The sequence below is a fragment of the Lagopus muta genome, chromosome 34 (genome assembly GCF_023343835.1).
Source record: "Lagopus muta isolate bLagMut1 chromosome 34, bLagMut1 primary, whole genome shotgun sequence".
Classification (NCBI taxonomy): domain Eukaryota; kingdom Metazoa; phylum Chordata; class Aves; order Galliformes; family Phasianidae; genus Lagopus; species Lagopus muta.
This window is the reverse complement of record NC_064466.1, coordinates 21,126-41,982: the sequence shown is the minus strand read 5'-3', so window position 1 is coordinate 41,982 and position 20,857 is coordinate 21,126. Positions and strand designations below refer to the sequence as shown.

General features: G+C 53.8%; 1 protein-coding gene and 2 long non-coding RNA genes across 6 annotated transcripts in view; 2 read left to right on the top strand and 1 right to left on the bottom strand.

The window, feature by feature from the left end:
• The window catches only part of LOC125686322 (bromodomain-containing protein 4-like), a 73,097-nt gene that overhangs the window by 31,827 nt on the left and 20,413 nt on the right, over positions 1-20,857 (top strand). Inside the window, 7 exon segments of the mRNA XM_048930110.1 lie at positions 355-638; positions 3,639-3,998; positions 7,424-7,552; positions 14,424-14,633; positions 16,994-17,193; positions 17,973-18,271; positions 18,989-19,099. Coding sequence (XP_048786067.1) covers positions 355-638; positions 3,639-3,998; positions 7,424-7,552; positions 14,424-14,633; positions 16,994-17,193; positions 17,973-18,271; positions 18,989-19,099 — 1,593 coding nt within the window.
• LOC125686325 (uncharacterized) lies at positions 11,805-16,982 on the bottom strand. 4 transcript variants are annotated; one of them, XR_007373761.1, is made up of 5 exons: positions 16,308-16,982; positions 15,988-16,175; positions 15,492-15,535; positions 13,289-13,664; positions 11,805-13,244 (listed from the first exon to the last, which is right to left on the bottom strand). It is a non-coding gene; the product is annotated as an uncharacterized LOC125686325 (long non-coding RNA). The 4 variants fall into 4 exon arrangements; XR_007373758.1 differs by having other exon boundaries at positions 15,988-16,982; XR_007373759.1 differs by having other exon boundaries at positions 13,377-13,664; positions 15,988-16,982.
• LOC125686328 (uncharacterized) lies at positions 20,219-20,639 on the top strand. The gene is made up of 3 exons (XR_007373764.1): positions 20,219-20,528; positions 20,559-20,588; positions 20,619-20,639. It is a non-coding gene; the product is annotated as an uncharacterized LOC125686328 (long non-coding RNA).

Sequence of the window (20,857 nt, the reverse complement as noted above, 5' to 3'; positions counted from 1 at the left end):
TTGGCCTTCCTGGCCATGAGGGCACACTGCTGGCTTGTGGGCAACCATTGGCCACTAGGAGAACTCCTGGAAGGAAAAGGAGAAGAGAGGAGGACGCCTCGGGGCTGCTCCTCGCTCCTTTCCTGGCGTGGTTTCGGTGAGCGAGGTCCTGGGCTTCGTCACCATCTCACCCAACAAGCTGTAGAGGAAAACATAAGGAGTGTTTGTCCCTGACAGGTTGCTCAAGAGCAGGCTCTGCAAAGCATTCATTATCTAACGAGCAACACTCTTTCACTCGTTACGAAACATTGTTTTCCCGTTAAGCCTGGAGATAAGAGGGAGAGAATCAACGCTTTCTTCCTTTTCCTTCCGCAGTGACATCCAAGCCAGGATCATCCACGGTACAGAACACAACCCAGGCCTCGTCCCCAGCCCAGACTCAGGCCCCACAGCAGAACCTCCAGGCCGCACAGACCACCCATTCCTTCCCTGCTGTCACCCCTGACCTCATCGTCCCGACGCCCGTGATGACGATGGTGCCTCCACAGCCCCCGGTGCCGCCTCCGCCGGCCCCCCAGACCCCCGCCCCGCCGGCCCCGACCCCCCAGCCCATGCAGCCTCACCCCCCCGTCATCCCCACGCCTGCTCAGCCCGTCAAGGTGAGTGCTTGGGGTGGAGACATCTGCAGTGCCATCAGTTTTCGGTTTAGGGCAGATGGCCTCAGTTTGCTCAAAAGATTCCTGTTTTCCTTCCTACTCAGAGGGCTGGAGCAGCTCTGCTGCGAGGAAAGGCTGAGGGACCCTTCCAGCAAAACCATACCGTGATCCCACCATTCCCTGATCCCTAAGGACCCATCCAACCATTCCATCATTCTGTGATCTTCAAGGACCCAACCCAACCCATCCCATGGTTCCATGATCCCTATGGTCCCATCCAACCCAACCATTCCATCATTCTGTGATCTTCAAGGACCCATCCAACCCATCCCATGGTTCCATGATCCCTAAGATCCCTCCCAGTCCAACCATTCCATCCTTCTGTGATCTTCAAGGACCCAACCCAACCCATCCCATGGTTCCATGATCCCTAAGGTCCCTCCCAATCCAACCATTCCATCATTCTATTATCTTCAAGGACCCAACCCAACCCATCCCATGGTTCCATGATCCCTATGGTCCCATCCAACCCAACCATTCCATCATTCTATGATCCCTAAGGTCCCTTCCAACCCAACCATTCCGTCCTTCTATGATCTTCAAGGACCCATCCAACCCAACCCATCCCATGGTTCCATGATCCCTAAGATCCCTCCCAATCCAACCATTCCATCCTTCTATGATCTTCAAGGACCCAACCCAACCATTCCATCATTCTATGATCCCTAAGGTCCCTTCCAACCCAACCATTCCATCCTTCCGTGATCTTCAAGGATCCAACCCAACCCATCCCATGGTTCCATGATCCCTATGGTCCCATCCAACCCAACCATTCCATCATTCTATGATCCCTAAAGTCCCTTCCAACCCAACCCATTCCGTCCTTGTATGATCTTCAAGGTCCCATCCAACCCAACCCATTCCATCCTTCTGTGATCTTCAAGGACCCAACCCAACCCATCCCATGGTTCCATGATCCCTAAGGTCCCATCCAACCCAACCCATTCCATCCTTCTGTGATCTTCAAGGATCCAACCCATCCCATGGTTCCATGATCCCTAAGATCCCATCCAACCCAACCATTCCATCATTCTGTGATCTTCAAGGACCCATCCTACCCAACCCATCCCATGGTTCCATGATCCCTAAGGTCCCTCCCAACCCAACCATTCCATCATTCTGTGATCTTCAAGGACCCATCCAACCCAACCCATTCCATCATTCTATGATCTTCAAGGTCCCTCCCAATCCAACCATTCCATCCTTCTGTGATCTTCAAGGACCCAACCCAACCCATCCCATGGTTCCATGATCCCTAAGGTCCCATCCAACCCAACCATTCCATCATTCTGTGATCTTCAAGAACCCAACCCAACCCATGCCATGGTTCCATGGTCCTTAAGGTCCCTTCCAGCTCTGTCTCTCCATGGTTGTGTGGTGTTTAAGGTCCCTTCCAAGCCAACAATTCTAGGATTATATGATCTTTAAGGTCACAACTTAACCAATTCATTCCATGCTTCTATGATCCTTACCTTTCCAACCCAACAATTTTATGGTCTTGTGGTCTTTAAGGTCCCTTCCAACCCAACCATTCTATGATCTTCAAAGGCCCTTCCAACCCATCCCAACCCATTCCGTGGTTCCGTTGACCTTTGAGGTCCCACTCAACGTGGTTTTTCCACGCTTCTGTTGTCTTTAAGATCCTTTCCAACCCAAGCCATTCTACAATTCCAAGTTGGAAATTGCTCCCTTCTCTCAGTTGAGGAGAGGGGGACCCTTTTGTGACCCCCCTCAGGCACAGTTCACTCAGACACGATGGATTCTGCCCAGCTTTGCATGGAGCTCGTCCCCTCGAAACCTCATTTTTCAGTCCTCTGTGACTCAGGAGCAAACCTTGCCAAAGCGAGCCACGCTGCTGACCCTAGAATCATAGAATCATAGAATCCCCAAGGTTGGAAAAGACCTCAAAGCTCCTCCAGTCCAACCGTTCACCTCTTACCAGCAGCTCCCACTGAACCACGTCCCTCAACACAACAACATGGGGACTCCATAGGGACACATGGGGACGCCATAGGGACACATGGGGACGCCATAGGGACACATGGGACTCCATAGGGACACATGGGGACCCCATAGGGACACATGGGACTCCATAGGGACACATGAGGACTCCAAAGGGACACGTGGGGATGCCATAGGGACACGTGGGGACGCCATAGGGACACATGGGGACCCATAGGGACACGTGGGGACGCCATAGGGACACATAGAATCATAGAATCATAGAATCCCCAAGGTTGGAACAGACCTCAAAGCTCCTCCAGTCCAACCGTTCCCCCATTCCCAACAGCTCCCACTGAACCACGTCCCTCAACACAACATCCAGCCTTTCCTTCAACACCCCCAGGCTCGGTGCCTCCCCCACCTCCCTGGGCATCCATTCCAGTGCCTGACCACCCTTTCTGAACAGCAATTCTTCCTCATGTCCAGCCTGAATCTCCCCTGCCGTAGCTTGAAGCCGTTCCCTCTGCTCCTATCCCTGATGACACGAGAGCAGAGGCCGACCCCCAGCTCCCTGCAGCCTCCCTTCAGGCAGCCATAGGGAGCAGTGAGCTCTGCCCTGAGCTCCTCTTCTCCATGCTGAACATTCCCAGCTCCTTCAGCCTCTCCTCATCAGCCCTGTGCTCCAGACCCCTCTCCATTTCATTGCCCTCCTTTGAACACGTTCCAGGGCCTCCATGTCTTTCTTGCAGTGAGGGGCCCAAAACTGGACCCAGCACTCGAGGTGCAGCCTCACCAGTGCTGAATACAGGGGAACCATCACCTCTGTGCTCCTTCCTCGTACAACAGAGCGAATCCACGTGGTTTTCTGCAGAGCTCCTGAACTAAACGTGGAAATCTGCAGCTCCCAGCCCTTAGTTTGAGTCACCCGCGGTGGCAAAGCAAAGTCGCGCCACGGGGAGCCTTGCAGGTTAATTTATGAATTTCTTCCCTCGATTGCAGACGAAAAAAGGAGTGAAGAGGAAAGCAGACACCACCACGCCGACCACCATCGACCCGATCCACGAATCGTCCTCGCTGCCCACCGAACCCAAATCCACCAAACTGGGCCCGCGGAGGGAAAGCAGCCGCCCGGTGAAGCCCCCAAAGAAGGACGTCCCAGATTCCCAACAGCACACGGTAGAAAAGAGCAGCAAAGTGTCGGAGCAGCTGAAATACTGCAGTGGCATCATCAAGGAGATGTTTGCCAAGAAGCACGCGGCCTACGCCTGGCCCTTCTACAAACCCGTGGATGTAGAAGCACTGGGGCTGCACGATTACTGCGATATCATTAAGCATCCCATGGATCTGAGCACGATCAAAGTAAGCTGGGTGGTACGGTTAGGGGTAGAGGGTTAGGGGTAGGGTTAGAGGGTTAGGGTAGGGTTAGGGTTAGGGTAAGGGTAAGGGTTAGGGTTAGGGTTAGAGGGTTACAGTAGGGTTAGGGTAGGGTTAGGGTTAGGGTTAAGGTTAGGGTTAGAGGGTTAGGGTTAGGGTAGGGTTAGGGTTAGAATTAGAGGGTTAGGGTAGGGTTAGGGTTAGGGTTAGAGGGTTAGGGTTAGGGTTAGAGGGTTAGGGTGAGGGTGAGGGTTAGGGTAGGGTTAGGGTTAAGGTTAGGGTAGGGTTAGGGTTAGAGGGTTAGGGTAGGGTTAGGGTTAGAGGGTTAGGGTAGGGGTAGGAATAGGGTTAGAGTTAGAGGGTTAGGGTTAGGGTTACAGGGTTACGGTAGTGTTAGGGTTATGATTAGGGTTACAGGGTTAGGGTTAGGGTTAGAGAGTTAGGGTTAGGGTAGGGTTAGAGGGTTAGGGTTAGGGTTAAGGTTAGGGTTAGGGTATTAGAGGGTTAGGGTTAGGATAGGGTTAGAGGGGTAGTGTTAGGGTAGGGTTAGGGTTAGGGTAGGGTTAGGGTTAGAGGGTTAGGGTAGGGTTAGGGGTAGGGGGTAGGGTAGGGTTAGAGGGTTAGGGTAGGGTGAGGGTTACAGTAGGGTTAGGATTCAGGTTAGGGTTAAGGTTAGGGTTAGAGGCTTAGGGTTAGGGTTAGGGTATTAGAGGGTTAGGGTGGGGTTAGGGTGAGGGTGAGGGTTAGAGGGTTAGGGTTAGGGTTAGAGGGTTACAGTAGGGTTAGGGTTAGAGGCTTAGGGTTAGGGTGAGGGTATTAGAGGGTTAGGGTAGGGTTAGGGTGAGGGTGAGGGTATTAGAGGGTTAGGGTAGGGTTAGGGTGAGGGTGAGGGTTAGGGTAGCGTTAGGGTTAGGGTTAAGGTTAGGTTTAGGGTAGGATTAGGGTTTGGGTTAGGGTAGGGTTAAGGTTAGAGGGTTAGGGTTAGGATTAGAGGGTTAGGGTAGGGTGAGGGTGAGGGTGAGGTAGGGTTAGGGTTAGGGTTAGAGGGTTAGGGTTTAGGGTTAGGGTAGGGTTAGAATTAGAGGGTTAGGGTAGGGTTAGGGTAGGGTTAGAGGGTTAGGTTTAGGGTTAGAGGGTTAGGGTTAGGGTTAGGGTAGGGTTAGAGGGTTAGGTTTAGGGTTAGAGGGTTAGGGTTAGGGTAGGGTTAGGGTTAGAGAGTTAGGGTTAGAGGGTTAGGGTTAGGATTAGAGGGGTAGGGGTAGGGTTAGGGTTAGGGTTAAGGTTAGAGGGTTACGGTAGGGTTAGGGTTTGGGTTAGGGTTTGGGGGGCAGAGGTGTGGATTGCACAGAAAATGAGACGTTTTCCCAGCAGTTTTGCTGCCTGCCAGGAGGGTTTGGCCTCAGGCTTCCCATACAGTCGGTTTCCAGTTGTGTGCTGACATTGGGAAGCAAAAGAGAAGGGACAAAACAAACTCACAACCCCTCATCCATCCAGAAGGGCCCTTAGGAAACATTCCCCCCCTTAAAACATCCCCCCCCCCCCTTAAAACATTCCCCCTCCCTTTAAAACATTCCCCCTCTCCTATAAACATCCCCCCCCCCTTTAAACATTTCCCCTCCCCTTATTTCCCACCCTTAAAACATCCCCCCCCCCTTAAAAACATTCCCCCCCCTTAAAACATCCCTCCCCCCTTAAAATGAGCCCCTGTGCTTCTGCTGTTCCCTGTCCCCGTCCATCTGCTGTTAAGCAGAGATGCTTTGCTCTGCCCAAGGCCTGCAGCCACCAATTCTAAACCCACACCTGCAAATCAATTCACGTTTCCCCCCCATCCCAAAGCTGTCTGGAAGTCTCTCCCTTCTCAGCTCTGCACTCTGTGAGCAGTTTGGCTGGAGGCTGAGCCCCCTTTGGTGCAGTTTGGGGTTGGGTTTATAAGGAGAGGAGCCAATCCTCCCTCCCTCCTGTTGCTGTGCACAGGGCTCAGCTCGTCCCTCTGCAGCACCGTCCGACCCATTTCTCTGCCCCCTTTGTTTTGTTGGTGGGGCTGCAGAGGCAGAAAAGGCTTCTTTACAAAGCGAAGGGCCGTTCCCCCATCTTAAAACTCTTTCTTTTAATGGCCTGTGGGCACAAAGAAGTCTTCCTCAAAGGGAACGTGCTGCACAGAGCTGACCTGACCCTGTTGGGTTTTGCTGAGAGCTGCATTGGGTCTGCAGGGCTCGAGTCCCACCAGGGCTTCAGTGAGCAATCCCAGCTCGTCCCAGAAGTGCCCTGAGGGTCGCCCTGTCCTCCACACCCAAAATCACCAGCAGAGATGCCCTCGGTCTGCTCCATTTATTGCAAACCTGCTGCAGTTCCTTCCAGTAAGCACCAACTCAGTGGTGCTTACAGGCTTCCCAATCCCCATCAGGTGCCACCACATGGAATCATAGAATCCCCAAGGTTGGAACAGACCTCAAAGCTCCTCCAGTCCAACCGTTCCCCCATTCCCAACAGCTCCCACTGAACCACGTCCCTCAACACAACAACATGGGGACGCCATAGGGACACGTGGGGACGCCATAGGGACACATGAGGATGCCATAGGGACACATAGAATCATAGAACCATAGAATCCCCAAGGTTGGATCAGACCTCAAAGCTCCTCCAGTCCAACCGTTCCCCCATTCCCAACAGCTCCCACTGAACCACGTCCCTCAACACAACATCCAGCCTTTCCTTCAACACCCCCAGGCTCGGTGCCTCCCCCACCTCCCTGGGCATCCATTCCAGTGCCTGACCACCCTTTCTGAACAGCAATTCTTCCTCATGTCCAGCCTGAATCTCCCCTGCCGTAGCTTGAAGCCGTTCCCTCTGCTCCTATCCCTGATGACACGAGAGCAGAGGCCGACCCCCAGCTCCCTGCAGCCTCCCTTCAGGCAGCCATAGGGACACGTGGGGACTCATAGGGACACATGGGGACGCCATAGGGACACATGGGGACGCCATAGGGACGCCATAGGGACACATGAGGACCCATAGGGACACATGGGGACGCCATAGGGACACATGGGGACACATGGGGACGCCATAGGAACACATGGGGACAGCCTCCCTTCAGGCAGCCATAGGGAGCAGTGAGCTCTGCCCTGAGCTCCTCTTCTCCAGGCTGAACATTCCCAGCTCCTTCAGCCTCTCCTCCTCAGCCCTGTGCTCCAGACCCCTCACCATTTCATTGCCCTCCTTTGAACACGTTCCAGGGCCTCAATATCTTTCTTGCAGCAGCACAAAACTGAACCCAGCACTCGTACGCAGTACCACGCCGCGCTGGTCCCAGCCCTTCATTGCACTGCAGCATTGATGTGCTGAATGCATCCTTACCCTCACGCTCTTCATGGCACAAAGCTTTTTTTTTCTCCCCTTCCTCTCCTTTCCAGTCCAAACTGGAGAACCGGGAGTACAGAGATGCTCAGGAATTCGCCGCCGACGTGCGACTGATGTTTTCCAACTGCTACAAATACAACCCTGCTGACCACGAGGTGGTGGCCATGGCGCGGAAGCTGCAGGTAGGGAGCTCCATTATCTTCCCCCTGCTGTAATGAAGGTTGTCTGGAAACGACACCAAATTGGTGGAGAGGGGGTAAGAAAACGACGGCCGGGTTTGGTTTCATAGCATCTTTTTCTCATTGGTTGCGGTCGATAACGGTGCAAGGAAGGGATGCCATTCAGAGGGACCTCGACAGGCTGGAAAGCTGGGCTCAGGTGAACCTAATGAGGTTCAACACAGCAAAGTGCAAGGTTTTGTGTTTGGGCTGGAGGAACCCCAGGCACCTGTAGAGGCTGGGAGGAGTGGGCCTGGAGAGCAGCTCGGCAGAGAAGGACCTGGGGGTCCTGATGGACGAGAGACTGAACATGGGCCAGTGTCACGGAGTTGAGCAGATCCATCCATGTCCATGACAGGGGTGACAGGCCTCTGCCCTCCCCCCCCACCCCAGTCCCACAAAAATGGGAAGGAAGGAAGGGAGGAAAAGAACAATGGCAACAATCTATGGAGGAAAACTTATTTTACTACAATATCGGAATACAAAATAACACAATAGATACAATTTAATTGCAATTGAGATTAATAAATCAGACAAGATGAGAGAGAGAGAGTTCCTGGGACCGATTCAAACCTGAACAGCTTGGAACGGCCAGGAAAGCGCCTGCAGCACCCACTGCAAGGCAGCAAGAGAGCGCCCCCCCCACCCGGAAGGGCCAGATCCTGTGACTGCTGTAATGTACAGGGATAGGAACTTGGAATTGGGGCAGTGACACTTTAATGCCCCGTACACTGCATGAGGTTTGGATGTGGAATACTGAAACCCAAAAACAAAAAAACAAAAACATAGAACCATGACAGCCAGCAGTGCGCTCTGGCAGCTCAAAAGGCAAATGGGATCCTGGGCTCCATCAGGAGAGGGGTGGCCAGCAGGGACAGGGAGGTGATCGTCCCTCTCTACTCGGCTCTTGTGAGGCCCCATCTGGAGTCCTGTGTCCAGGTGTGGAGCCCTCAGTACAAGAAAGACATGGAGATTTTGGAGAGGGTCCAGAGGAGGGCAACTAAGATGATCAGGGGGCTGTATAGGGGGCAATAAGGGGGGATGGGGGGCACTGGGGTCGTTATAGGGGGCAATGAGGGGGCTGGGGGGGCATTAGGGTGGTTATAGGGGGCGGTGAGGGGGGAATGGGGTGGGTATGGGGGGGTGGGGGGCAATGCGGGGGCAATGGGGTCGTTATAGGGGGCAATGAGGGGGGATGGGGTAGTTATAGGTGGCAGTGAGGGGGGATGGGGGGCAATGAGGGGGGCTGAGGGGCAATGGGGTCGTTATAGGGGGCAGTGAGGGGGGAATGGTGTCGGTATGGGGGATGGGGGGATTTGGAAAGGGTCCAGAGGAGGGCGACTAAGATGATGAGGGGGCTGGAGCAGCTCCCCTATGAGGACAGGCTGAGGGAGTTGGGCTTTGTTCAGCCTGGAGAAGAGAAGGCTGCGGGGTGACCTCATGGCAGCCTATCAATACCTGAAGGGAACCTACAGCCAGGAGGGGAGTAAACTCTTCTAAAGGGCTGACAACAGCAGGACGAGGGGAAATGGATCCAAGTTGAAGGAGGGAAGATTGAGGTTGGATGTTAGGGGGAAGTTCTAACCCTAATGTCATGGGACCCCATGGCACCCAATGGCACCTATGGGATGCTATAGGATCCATCCTGTTGGGATACAGGGCACCCCATGGTGGTGGGGGGCACCTATGGGATCCTAGAGCACCCATCCCCAGGCAGGACCCCATAGCACCCTATGGCACCCAGTGCCCCCTATGGGATCCTAGGGCATCCATCCACAGTGGGATACAGGGGACCCCATGGCACCCAGTGCCCCCTATGGGATCCTAGAGCATCCATCCCAGTGGGATACAGGGGACCCCATGGGATACAGGGCACCCCATGGCAGTGGGAGGCACCCATGGGATCCTAGAGCACCCATCCACAGTGGGGTTTGGGGACCCCATGGCAGTGGGGGGCACCTATGGGATCCTATAGCATCCAATGCCCCCATGAGCTCTGCCCAGGGAGGTTGTGGATGCCCCGTCCTTGGACGTGTTTAAGGCCAGGTTGGACGGGGTCCTGGGCAACCTGATCTGAATGTGGATGTTTGGTGGCCCTGCCAGGCAGGGGGGTTGGAACTGCATGATCCTTGAGGTCCCTTCCAACCCAGGTGATTCTGTGATGCTATGAAGGAGTGGGAGGAAAGGCAGCGCTCTGAAGGGTCCCCATCCTCCCCACAGCCCCTGGGGAGAGCGCAGGGGCCGTGCCAGCCTCTCAGTGCTGCCATTCCTGTTAATTCTCAGCCCGGTTTCTGCTCTCTCCTGGTCTCTGCAGCACGAAAGCTGTCTGTTATTCACGGTGCAGCTGCAAAGGAACTGCAGGTGTTGAGCGCAGCTCTTAGCAGGGCTCTTCTGGGAAGCAGCGCTGAGCTCCGTGCCTCTCCTGCCTCTGAGCCCCCGAGTTCAGGGCCCTGAAATCACTTTGATGCTTCTGTAAAGCTGCACTCAGGTTTGAGTTGGTTTAATTGGAGATCAGCGCTCGCTGCGTGTGATCCCAGAGCTTTTTGGTGTGGAACTGGCAGCGTTCTGCGCGTTCCCTGTTGCTCTGCTGCACTGTAGGCAGGTGGACACCCAAAAAACCACGCTGCTCACCCTCTGGCTGCTCTTGGTCCAGAGCAGAACTTCACAGCCGCTTCCAGGGCTCCTGTGGGGCGTTCTGATGTCTTTTCTTTCACCCCATCCAAAGGGGAAAGCTTTGCTCCTTTGTGAAGCTGCTCCAGCAGCGCTTGGCAACGTGAAGCTGTGCGTAAAACTGCTTCCTGCTGAAACCAGGTGTAAAAACTCTGATCTGAAGTGAGAGACGGAGGTGAGCGGCTTTACAGAGGGCCGCTGCTGAGGTTTGCAGCCAGGCTGGGATCTCAGCTCTGGACGTGGCTGAGTTCCATCACCACGCATTGCTTTACGCACAGCCCCGTTTTTCAGCTGTCCCAAAAAGTGGCTGAGCATCAGCCCACAAAATAACATCCAGGTGCCACCTGGTGCTGCTTTGCTGTTGGAAGGTGAATTTGGAAGGAGTTTCGGTGCTCTCAGCAGCTCACAGCCTGAACCTGGTTGGTGTTGGTGCAAGCAGGGGCAGGAAGAATCCCTTAATTAGCTCATTATCTGCTTCTTCGTTAGGGTTTCTCTTTCGTCTGTTCCCTGTGAATGCACTTGCAGAGCTGAGGGTTTTTGCAGTGTTGGGGTTTTGTCTTAACTGCTGAATTGGTTGCAGTGGACTTGGCTCAAACGGATCCCGCTCTGCTTTCATAAGGGCTGACCTAAAAGCTGCCCGGGTCCAGAAATGTGGGGAGGTTTCATTTCTGACCCAGGGGATGTAAAGGTGGTGCCTGCGCAGCGTTGGCTGCTGGCGGTAATCAAGCACTGGATTTTCTGGTTCGTGGGAAACAGTAATTAGCTCCTCAACACTCATTAAGGGCGGTGAGTCTTCAAAGTACCTTGTCTTTGTGCTTTATGAAGAGTAAGCTTACCATAAGCTCCCATTTTGATTTTTACATTATCCCGAGTCCCCTTTCCCCTATCTCCACCTGCTCTAAGCCATCAGCCCTCAGAGATGCATCACTATTTCTGCCTGGACAATCTGCGACCTTACGCATAGAGCTGCAGTACAGAAAAGGAGGGACACAAACACGCTCCAAAAGGAAAGCTCGGCAGAGAAGGACCTGGGGGTCCTGATGGACGAGAGACTGAACATGAGCCAGCAGTGCGCAGCTCGAAAGGCAAATGGGATCCTGGGCTCCATCAGGAGAGGGGTGGCCAGCAGGGACAGGGAGGTGATCGTCCCTCTCTACTCGGCTCTTGTGAGGCCCCATCTGGAGTCCTGTGTCCAGGTGTGGAGCCCTCAGTACAAGAAAGACATGGAGATTGTGGAAAGGGTCCAGAGGAGGGCGACTAAGATGATGAGGGGGCTGTATAGGGGGCAATAAGGGGAGATGGGGGGCACTGGGGTCGTTATAGGGGGCAATGAGGGGGCTGGGGGGGCATTAGGGTGGTTATAGGGGGCGGTGAGGGGGGAATGGGGTGGGTATGGGGGGGGGTGGGGGGCAATGCGGGGGCAATGGGGTCGTTATAGGGGGCAATGAGGGGGGATGGGGTCGTTATAGGGGGCAGTGAGGGGGGATGGGGTCGTTATAGGGGGCAGTGAGGGGAATGGGGGGCAATGAGGGGGGCTGGGGGGCAATGGGGTCGTTATAGGTGGCAGTGAGGGGGGAATGGGGTCGGTATGGGGGATGGGGGGATTTGGAAAGGGTCCAGAGGAGGGCGACTAAGATGATGAGGGGGCTGGAGCAGCTCCCCTATGAGGACAGGCTGAGGGAGTTGGGCTTTGTTCAGCCTGGAGAAGAGAAGGCTGCGGGGTGACCTCATGGCAGCCTATCAATACCTGAAGGGAACCTACAGCCAGGAGGGGAGTAAACTCTTCCAAAGGGCTGACAACAGCAGGACGAGGGGAAATGGATCCAAGTTGAAGGAGGGAAGATTGAGGTTGGATGTTAGGGGGAAGTTCTTTACTAGGAGAGTGGTTGGGCCCTGGAACGGGCTGCCCAGGGAGGTTGTGGATGCCCCGTCCTTGGACGTGTTTAAGGCCAGGTTGGACGGGGTCCTGGGCAACCTGATCTGAATGTGGATGTTTGGTGGCCCTGCCAGGCAGGGGGGTTGGAACTGCATGATCCTTGGGGTCCCTTCCAACCCGGGTGATTCTGTGATTCTGTGAAAGCTTGTGGCCAGCTCTGTTGGTACAGCAGTGCCTTAAAGGCTTCTCCTTGCACACACCTGAAGCGTTGTGTCTGCAGGAAGAGGGATTTGCTTTTTCCACAGTTAAATTCTCATCCTTTGTGAACCTGCAAACGTCACCCAACTGTTCCACATTCAGAGGCGCAGAAGAAATTGCGCTGCACAACACTGCAGGTCAGCTTGGGAACGGGCAAATAGGGAAAGGTGTTTAATGCTGTTTTGCTTAGTGACCAGAATCCATTGCTTTACATACGTGGGATTCTGTCACCAAAACCACAGTAGGACTGCATACCCCCTGTGCTTAACCTGTGAAAGACAATACAGACTGCAGCATGGCAGAAGGAGCAAAGCCAGCAATCCAGGCTCCTTCCCTTCCCAGCCTTCAGTCCCTGTGCCAGGAGCCTGGAAGAGAAAGCAGCCTTGCTGCCAGCAGATGGAAGCAGCGAAGCAGCATTGAAGCTCCGGAGCAGAGGAGGAGAAATGCAGCCCTGCTCGGGCATGGAAGAAGCTCAGAGGTGGCTCAGCAAAGTGCTGGAGCCCCACAGGACCCCACGGTGACCTCGAGGACGGGCCTGACCCCATCATTTCGGGGGCTTTTGGGGTGCTGAAGGTTGGATATGCGTGGAGGGGGCGCTGGTGGAAGAATGTCTCCCTCTGGGTTGTTGTGCAGGGGCTTTGGAGCTGAGGTTCACAGTAGGCTGGTAGGAGCGAGGCGCACGCGTCGTGCTCTGGGTGCTGCACCAGAGCTGCACAAACGGGTGGATGGTGACCATGGCCTGAGCGTCAGCCTCTGCTGAGCAGCAGAGTTCAGCTGCATCCCCTCCGGTTCTCTGTGGTTCTGTGACCTGCAAGGACCCATTCAGTCCTACAGATTGTATGGTTATGTTACCTTCAAGGACCCATTCAGCCCAACACATTCTGGGGGTCTGTGACCTTCAAGGACCCATTCAACCCAACACATTCTGGGGTTCTTTGGCCTTCAAGGACCCATTCAACCCAACACATTCTGGGGTTCTGTGACCTTCAAGGACCCATTCAAGGACCCATTCAACCCAACACATTCAATGGTTCTTTGGCCTTCAAGGACCCTTTCAACCCAACACATTCTGGGGTTCTTTGGCCTTCAAGGACCCATTCAACCCAACACATTCTGGGGTTCTTTGACCTTCAAGGACCCATTCAAGGACCCATTCAACCCAGCACATTCTATGGTTCTTTGACCTTTAAGGACCCGTTCAACCCAACACATTCGATGGTTCCGTGACCTTCAAGGACCCACTCAACCCAACACATTCGATGGTTCTTTGGCCTTCAAGGACCCATTCAACCCAACACATTCTGGGTTTCTGTGACCTCCAAAGCCCCTGAAGGAGCTTGGTGACAGGGCACAGCTTTGAACCATGGGGTTGAGAACGCCTTCAGGTCTCTTGGAGCTGCCCAGAGTGGTGTTTTTTCCTGCAAGCAGCGCTTGTTCTGTCCTGAGGAGCGAAAGGAAAGCAAAATGTGGGGGTGCTGCTTTGTTCTGTCCTGAGGAACAAAAGGAAAGCAAAATGTGGGGGTGCTGCTTTGTTCTGTCCTGAGGAACGGAAGGAAAGCAAAATGTGGGGGTGCCCCAAAATGTGTGGGACCCAGAGTGCTGGACCTGAGAGCACTGCTTCACCCGAAACAGCACGAGCTGTGAGCGCAGCGCAGCCTTCATCCCCGCCGTGCTGATAAAGGCCGCAGTCGTCCTTTTGCTGCTTATCCCCCCGAGGTTTGGACAGAAACGGGTGTTGATCAGCAGAGCAGCGACTTCCATGCAGAGGGGTGAGCAGGAGGCGGTTTGGTGCCCCTGGCTGCTGGGAAGAGCTTTTGTTGTGCAGGGACGGAAAAGCACTGCCAGCACTGCAGCTTTCCAATGGCTCTTAGCCTTCCTTACCTCTACATTTCCCCCCCCTTGATCAAACCCAAGTCCCGGATGGATTCAAGGCGTGGAAGGAGGCGCTCTGCAGCTGGCAGCGTCGTGCAGGCAGGCGTCAGGCGCTCCTTGGAGCCCCGCCGACCCCATTTCCATCTGTTTTTTTTGCAGGACGTGTTTGAGATGCGCTTCGCCAAGATGCCGGATGAACCGGAGGAACCGGTGATCCCGGCCTCCTCTCCCGTGGTGGTTCCACCTCCGACCAAAGTGGTTCCCCCTTCGTCCAGCGACAGCAGCAGCGACAGCTCCTCCGACAGCGACAGCTCCTCCGACGACTCGGAAGAGGAAAGGGCTCAGCGCTTAGCGGAGCTCCAGGAGCAGGTAGGCTGCCCTGCGCCGCCCCTCTTGGCTTTGCCTCGGTCGTCTGCTGCGTTTCTGTGGGATGGCAGGAGGGATTCCTTCGCTCGCAGGGCACTCAGGGCCCGGCGCTGCTGCCCCCCAGTTGTGGCAGTAGGAAGGGATGGGATGCGGAGGGACGTGGCTGCGATGGAGCAGTGGGTCCACGCACAGCTGACTGAGGATGCTCCCAGGTTGGAGGTCCTGCGCTGTGCCGACAGGCTGAGCTCAGGGCGTGCAGCCTGGAGAGGAGAAGACTGCAGGGAGACCTCACTGCGTCCTTCCAGGACCTCAGGAGATCTCATAAACGCTTCTGATCGCTTTGGCAACAGTGATAGGATGAGGGGAACGGGTTAGAACTCCCAGAGGGGAAATTGAGGTCAGGTGTGAAGGGGAAATTCTTCCCTCAGAGGGCAATAAGGCCCTGGCGCTGCTGCCCAGAGCTGTGCTGCCCCATCCTGGAGGTGCTCACAGGGTGGGGGGCACCCAGACATGGCAGGAGTGGGGCTGGGGGGGCTTTGGGGTCCTTCCAGCCCAGCCGTGCTGTGACCCCGTGGTTTTATGATCTTAAGGAGCCATCTGACCCAGACTTTGTGGGGTTTGGGGGTTCTGTAGCCTTTAAGGACCCTTCCAACCTCACCCATTCCGTGCTTCTGTGATCTTTAAGGACCCATCTAACCCAAACTGTCTGTGGTTGTGGACTTCTATGACCTTCAAGGACCCATTCAATCAAATATATTCTATTGTTCTTTGGCCTTCAAGGACCCATTCAGTCCTACAAATTGTATGGTTCTGTGACCTTTAAGGACCCATGCAACCCAACACATTCTGGGGTTCTTTGACCTTCAAGGACCCATTCAACCCAACACATTCGATGGTTCTTTGACCTTCAAGGACCCATTCAACCCAACACATTCTGGGGTTCTGTGACCTTCAAGGACCCTTTCAACCCAACACATTCTGGGGTTCTTTGGCCTTCAAGGACCCATTCAACCAAATACATTCTGTGGTTCTATGACCTTCAAGGACCCATTCAACCCAACACATTCTGGGGTTCTTTGACCTTCAAGGACCCATTCAAGGACCCATTCAACCCAACATATTCTATGGTTCTGTGACCTTCAAGGACCCATTCAGTCCTACAGATTGTATGGTTATGTTACCTTCAAGGACCCATTCAACCCAACACATTCTGGGGTTCTGTGACCTTCAAGGACCCTTTCAACCCAACACATTCTGGGGTTCTATGACCTGCAAGGACCCATTCAACCAAATACATTCTGTGGTTCTATGACCTTCAAGGACCCATTCAGTCCTACAGATTGTATGGTTATGTTACCTTCAAGGGCCCATTCAACCCAACACATTCTATGGTTCTTTGACCTTCAAGGACCCATTCAAGGACCCATTCAACCCAACACATTCTGGGGTTCTGTGACCTTCAAGGACCCTTTCAACCCAACACATTCTGGGGTTCTTTGGCCTTCAAGGACCCATTCAACCCAACACATTCGATGGTTCTTTGGCCTTCAAGGACCCATTCAACACAACACATTCTGTGGTTCTATGACCTTCAGGGACCCATTCAGTCCTACAGATTGTATGGTTCTGTGACCTTCAAGGACCCATTCAACCCAACACATTCTGGGGTTCTTTGACCTTCAAGGACCCATTCAACCCAACACATTCTGGGGTTCTTTGACCTTCAAGGACCCATTCAAGGACCCATTCAACCAAATACATTCTGGGGTTCTTTGGCCTTCAAGGACCCATTCAACCCAACACATTCTGGGGTTCTGTGACCTTCAAGGACCCTTGCAACCCATGCGAGGATTCTGTAGTTCGCTGACCTTTAAGGTCCTTTTCAACTCAACCCATTTTTGGTTCCGTGACATTTAAGGGTCCTACAAACAGAAATCATTCTGTGAATCCACACTTTGGTGATCTGGAAGGTCGCATCCAGCCCAAACCATTCCGTGCTTCTGTGATCTTCAAGGTCTTTTCCAGCCCAAGCTCTGCTGTGACTCCGTGGCTCTGTGATCTTTAAGGACCCGGCCAACCTTCCCCATTCCCTGTATCTGTGATCTTTTAGGACCCTTCCAACCCAGACCCTTGGTTCTGTCATTCAGCTCACAGCTGCAGGCCACCTCGTGGTCTAAAAGGAGGCTGAGCTGTAAGTGCTCTCCAACCCGTAGTAGAGAAAGGCTGAAAGGTACAGAGGAGCCGTTCTGTTTGGGATGGGTGGGATGGGAAGAGGGAGGAAAGAATCAGAGGGGTAATTAACGCGGAAGAGAAGGAGGTGCTGGGCCAAAGTGTCTTGATCTGTGTGTGTGTCTGCCTCTCAGCTGAAAGCAGTGCATGAACAGCTTGCAGCCCTGTCCCAGCCCCAGCAGAACAAACCAAAGAAAAAAGAGAAGGACAAGAAGGAGAAGAAGAAGGAGAAGCACAAAAAGAAGGAAGAGCTGGAAGACAGCAAGAAGAGTAAAGCCAAGGAACCGCCGTCCAAGAAGGCCAAGAAAAGTAACAGCAACAGCAGCACCTCCAGGTCAGCCCTGTTTGCGCTGCAGTCGTCGTGTTTTGCTGCGCTGTGCCGTTGGTGCTTCTCCCTCTGATAACTTTGCATGGGGGTCTTCCAGAGCAGCACCCGCAGCTTCAGCAGGGCTCACAGCCACCCCTCACCCGGGGCTGCTTGAATTAAGGATGGGAGAGAAGAGCTCTGGGAGTCGGGTTGAACCCTGATCCCCTCCGTTCTCTCCCTCCTGCTTCAGTTGGAGCCGTGGGTTCTGAAGCGAGGGGTCAGGAGCTGAGAGGAGCTCCTGCTTGGGTTGCAGGGTAAATACCTGCAAGCACGGCTGCAGATCTGCCTCCTTGTTTCTCTCCAGCCCAGCAGACATCACAGAGCATCCTCTGCTCCTGCTGCTGCTGCTTGGCAGCGCGTTTCCCTATAAGCACCGGGTTTTGCTCTGCCTAAGGGGAGGCCGTGCTGCCCCGAGGCCTCAAAGCAGCGCAACCCCAAAGCAGAGGGGCGCTTCCAGGGAGGTGGGCAGCGTTGCTCTGCTCTGGGCTTTCATCCATCCCAGTGCAGACGTACAGAGCTCTACCTGCAGCCGCTCGTTTCTGAGAGCAGCCCGCACCCGGGCGCAGCTGTGAGATAAGAGGATGAAAGCAGCTGCTGGTGCATGCAGAGCTCCCTGCTGCTGTTCCTTGCGATAGCAGTAGTGCAGCCGCGCTGCTGTAACGCAGCAGAACCGAGCTGCTGCTTCTTGCAACGTCTCCTCGTTTTGTTGTGTGCCATAATGACGTGTTACAATTGTTCCTAAGTAGTAAGAAGGAGCCGGTGACGGTGAAGAACAGCAAGCCCCCTCCAGCCTACGAGTCTGAGGAGGAGGAGAAGTGTAAGCCCATGTCCTATGAGGAGAAGAGGCAGCTGAGCCTGGACATTAACAAACTGCCCGGTGAAAAGCTGGGCCGAGTTGTTCACATCATCCAGTCGAGAGAACCCTCGCTTAAAAACTCCAATCCCGACGAGATTGAAATTGACTTTGAGACGTTAAAACCTTCCACGTTACGGGAGCTGGAGAGATACGTAACGTCGTGTTTGAGGAAGAAGAGGAAACCTCAAGGTACCTTTCATCCTCACAGCCGTTCCCCTCACATCCCAGTGCTGCGGTGCCACCTTTAGGGCCTTTCCTGTGCGATGGGCTGAGGAGAGCAGCTGCCGCTCCTCCAGCAAAACGAATGAAGCCCCAGCGGCCGTCCTGTAGATCCGGTGGCTCTGAATCAAAGCCTTCGGTTCTCAGCCTCCCTCTAACGTAAATATTTTCTCCCTAAAGATGTCTGTGTGAAGAGGAGAGGTTAAGAGCAGCGTTTGCTGCTCCTCCTCCTCCCTGCCGAGCCGCGGGGCTGGAGGAGCTCTGTTGCAGCCACGGTGTGCTGGAGCACATCTTGATCCTCCCTGAAACCCTGTGGGTTTCGGAGGGGTTCTTCCTCCCTGTGGCCGGCATGGTGTAAACCCGAGCAGAAAGGAAAGCTGCCCACATTTAAGGCTTGTTTAAAGCACTGAGGTTGTTCAGCTGCAGCTCAGCGCATCCTCAGGGGTACAGCAGGGCCCTGAGCGCCTCCCGGCCTTTAATTGGAGTTTTAATTGGAGTTTAAGCTCTTAAAAAAGGCACCCATGTCCTTCTTCCCTGGGCCAGGAAGCCAGAGCAGCAGCAATATTACATTCTCAGCATTGAGAGCCCCCAGCTGGGCTCGGGGTGGCAGAGAGGAGCACGGTTTGGAGGCTCTGGGTCCCTTCCCGTCCCTTTGACCATTCATTTTGTGCTGTTGTCTTCTTGCAGCAGAGAAGGTGGATGTAATTGCTGGTTCCTCTAAAATGAAGGGGTTCTCCTCCTCAGAGTCTGAGAGCACCAGCGAGTCCAGCTCCTCCGACAGTGAAGATTCAGAAACAGGTTAGATGCAGCTTATTTAAAGACTCAGTCCTATACCTGTTTTCTGTATAAATAAATATGTTTTCATTACCGGCTTGGTCTTTAATTTGTTGTCTTTGTAATTAAAACCGATATTATACACAGTGTAGGAGCTGCATGCTGCCCTCCGTGTCCAGCTTGGCAGTAGCAATGTTGTCTCTGGCACTTCTCAAGCACTGCAAGGTATTGTCAGGAGCGTTGACTTTGCTGAGGTTGGCTGTGGGTGCAGGAGCTGAGCTGCAGTGCCAGGGCGGCTGTTTGTCCATCTGAGGACGTAGCTGCGTGCTTTTAGGGAGCTGCTGTGTTGTCCTGGCTGGAGGCTCGATCTGTTCTTGCCAGCAGGAGGAACCTCATGTTTGTGTAGCAGAGCCCTGTCTAAAAAGCAGAGGGGCGCTTCCAGGGCAGCGCTGCTTTGCTCTCCTCCCTTCTGCCCTCCTGGGCTGGGCTCGGGCTGCTCACCTCCTTCTGGAGCGCTGTGCTTTCTCTGTAGCACCTCTTGCTGCCGTTCCCTCCTGGGTTTTGCATCGCCAAAGCTCCTTGCGGTTGACTAAAGCTGTTTTCTATGGCAACTAACTCAGCTTGGAGGTGGTATTGAGCTCTTCCCAGCACAGAAATAGAAGGAACAGGGTCGGTGTGCAGGGCAGGAGACGAGCCTGGAGCTGCTTGCATGTGCTTGGATCTGCTTAGGTCTGCTTGGATCGATGTAGGTCTCCTTAGGTCTCCTTAGGGTCTGCTTGGATCTGTTTGGATCTGCTTAGGTCTGCTTAGGTCTGCTTGGATCGATGTAGGTCTCCTTAGGGTCTGCTTGGATCTGTTTGGATCTGCTTAGGTCTGCTTAGGTCTGCTTGGATCGATGTAGGTCTCCTTAGGGTCTGCTTGGATCTGTTTGGATCTGCTTAGGTCTCCTTGGATCGATGTAGGTCTCCTTAGGTCTCCTTAGATCTGTTTGGGTCTACGTAGATCTCCTTGTCCTGCTTAAATCTACTTGGATCTGTTTGGGTCTGCTTAGGTCTCCTTGGATCTGCAGAGGTCTCCTCGTCCTGCTTAGATCTGCTTGGATCTATTTGGGTCTACGTAGATCTCCTTGGGTCGATGTAGGTCTGCTTAGGTCAACTTGGATCTCCTTGGGTCTGCTTAGGTCTCCTTGGATCTGTTTGGATCTACGTAGGTCTCCTTGGGTCTGCTTAGGTTGACTTCCTTGGATCTACGTAGGTCTCTTTGTCCTGCTTAGATCTGCTTGGATCTCTTTGGGTCTGCTTAGGTCCACTTGGATCTGTTTGGATCTACGTAGATCTCCTTGGATCCATGTAGGTCTACTTGGGCCCGCATAGGTCTGCTTGGATCTGCGTTGGTCTTCTTGGATCTACTTGGATCTGTGTAGGTCTGCTTGGATCTACTTGGATCTGTGTAGGTCTACTTGGGTCTACTTGGAACTGTGTAGGTTTACTTGGATCTACTTGGATCTGTGTAGGTTTACTTGGATCTAATTGGATCTGTGTAGGTCTGCTTGGATCTACTTGGATCTACTTGGATCTGTGTAGGTTTACGTGGATCTAATTGGATCTGTGTAGGTCTGTTTGGGTCTACTTGGATCTGTGTAGGTCTGTTTGGGTCTACTTGGATCTGCGTTGGTCTACTTGGATCTACTTGGATCTGTGTAGGTCTGCTTGGGTCTACTTGGATCCTTGTAGGTCTGCTTGGATCTACTTGGATCTGTGGAGGTCTACTTGGGTCTACTTT